Source organism: Cygnus olor, chromosome 8, assembly GCF_009769625.2.
Source record: "Cygnus olor isolate bCygOlo1 chromosome 8, bCygOlo1.pri.v2, whole genome shotgun sequence".
Classification (NCBI taxonomy): domain Eukaryota; kingdom Metazoa; phylum Chordata; class Aves; order Anseriformes; family Anatidae; genus Cygnus; species Cygnus olor.
Genome location: NC_049176.1, coordinates 14501981 through 14503225, shown reverse-complemented (window position 1 = coordinate 14503225; position 1245 = coordinate 14501981). Strand labels below are relative to the sequence as shown.

At 32.6% G+C, this 1245-nt stretch overlaps 1 protein-coding gene across 1 annotated transcript; it reads left to right on the top strand.

Annotated features, from left to right (window-relative positions):
- Positions 1 to 560: 560 nt before the first annotated feature.
- Positions 561 to 989, top strand: LOC121074054 (protein PXR1-like; the record flags this gene model as incomplete). The annotated part of the gene is made up of 2 exons (XM_040565745.1): positions 561 to 605; positions 891 to 989. Coding segments are annotated over 2 exons (144 nt in total), but the record flags the coding sequence as incomplete, so codon positions are not given.
- Positions 990 to 1245: the final 256 nt, after the last annotated feature.

Sequence of the window (1245 nt, the reverse complement as noted above, 5' to 3'; positions counted from 1 at the left end):
AAGTCAAGCAGAAAAGAGTAAACAAACTTTACACTGTGGCTTTATAATATCCAAAAAGATCAAGTGTTTGAGCAGATTATTTATTAAGAGATTTCTGGGACAACAAAAGGCTTTCTAAAGTATGTGACTAGTAACACATACTTCTTCTTGTTCAGGGAAGGAACAATGACAGGCTAGCTTTAGAAAGTCTATTACATCAGATCTGATATAAAGCAGATGTGGAGTCTGGAAGGAGTTATAAAAAAAAAAATGGGTCTTGCCTTCTAAAGACAGTAAGTGAGATTCATATTGATAGCTCCAGTTATCTTGGCCTGGTACAGCACAGATATTAAACTAGAACTAGGGAGCAAAAGGAAAAGAAGGAAAGGAAAGGAAAGGAAAGGAAAGGAAAGGAAAGGAAAGGAAAGGAAAGGAAAGGAAAGGAAAGGAAAGGAAAGGAAAGGAAAGGAAAGGAAGGAAGGAAAGTGCAGGAAAGGAAAGTGCAGGAAAGGAAAGGAAAAGGAAAAGGAAAAGGAAAGGAAAAAGGAAAGGAAAGGAAAAAAGGAAAGGAAAGGAAAAAAGGAAAGGAAAGGAAAGGAAAGGAAAGGAAGAAGAAAAGAAAAGAAAAGAAAAGAAAAGAAAAAAGAAAAGAAAAGAAAAGAAAAGAAAAGAAAAGAAAAGAAAAAGAAAAGAAAAGAAAAGAAAAGAAAAGAAAAGAAAAGAAAAGAAAAGAAAAGAAAAGAAAAGAAAAGAAAAGAAAAGAGAAGAGAAAAGAAAAGAAAAGAGAAAAGAGAAGAAAAGAAAAGAAAAGAAAAGAAGATAAAAGAAAAGAAAAGAAAAGAAAAGAGAAAAGAAAAGAAAAGAAAAGAAAAAAGAAAAGAAAAAAGAAAAGAAAAAAGAAAAGAAAAAAGAAAAGAAAAGAAAAGAAAAGAAAAGAAAAGAAAAAAGAAAAGAAGAAGAAAAGAAAAGAAAAGAAAAGAAAAGAAAAGAAAAGAAAGACTGTTTCTTGAGAGAATTCACATTTTTAATGAGCATAGCTGTGTGCTATTTTTCTCTAAGGGAGAAGAAAGAAAAGAAGCAGATGACAGTAACCTGAAATGAAGGGAAGGGACTGAAAGCAGACAATGGAGGGGAACAGCACCTGCCTTGGGAGTACAGACTGAAGTTTTCATGTGCACTTGCCAGACAGAATCTCAAAAAGGGGAAAAAATATTCACTAAGCACAGGTTTAGGTCAGATTTAGCTGTACTACATATGTTGTTTCCT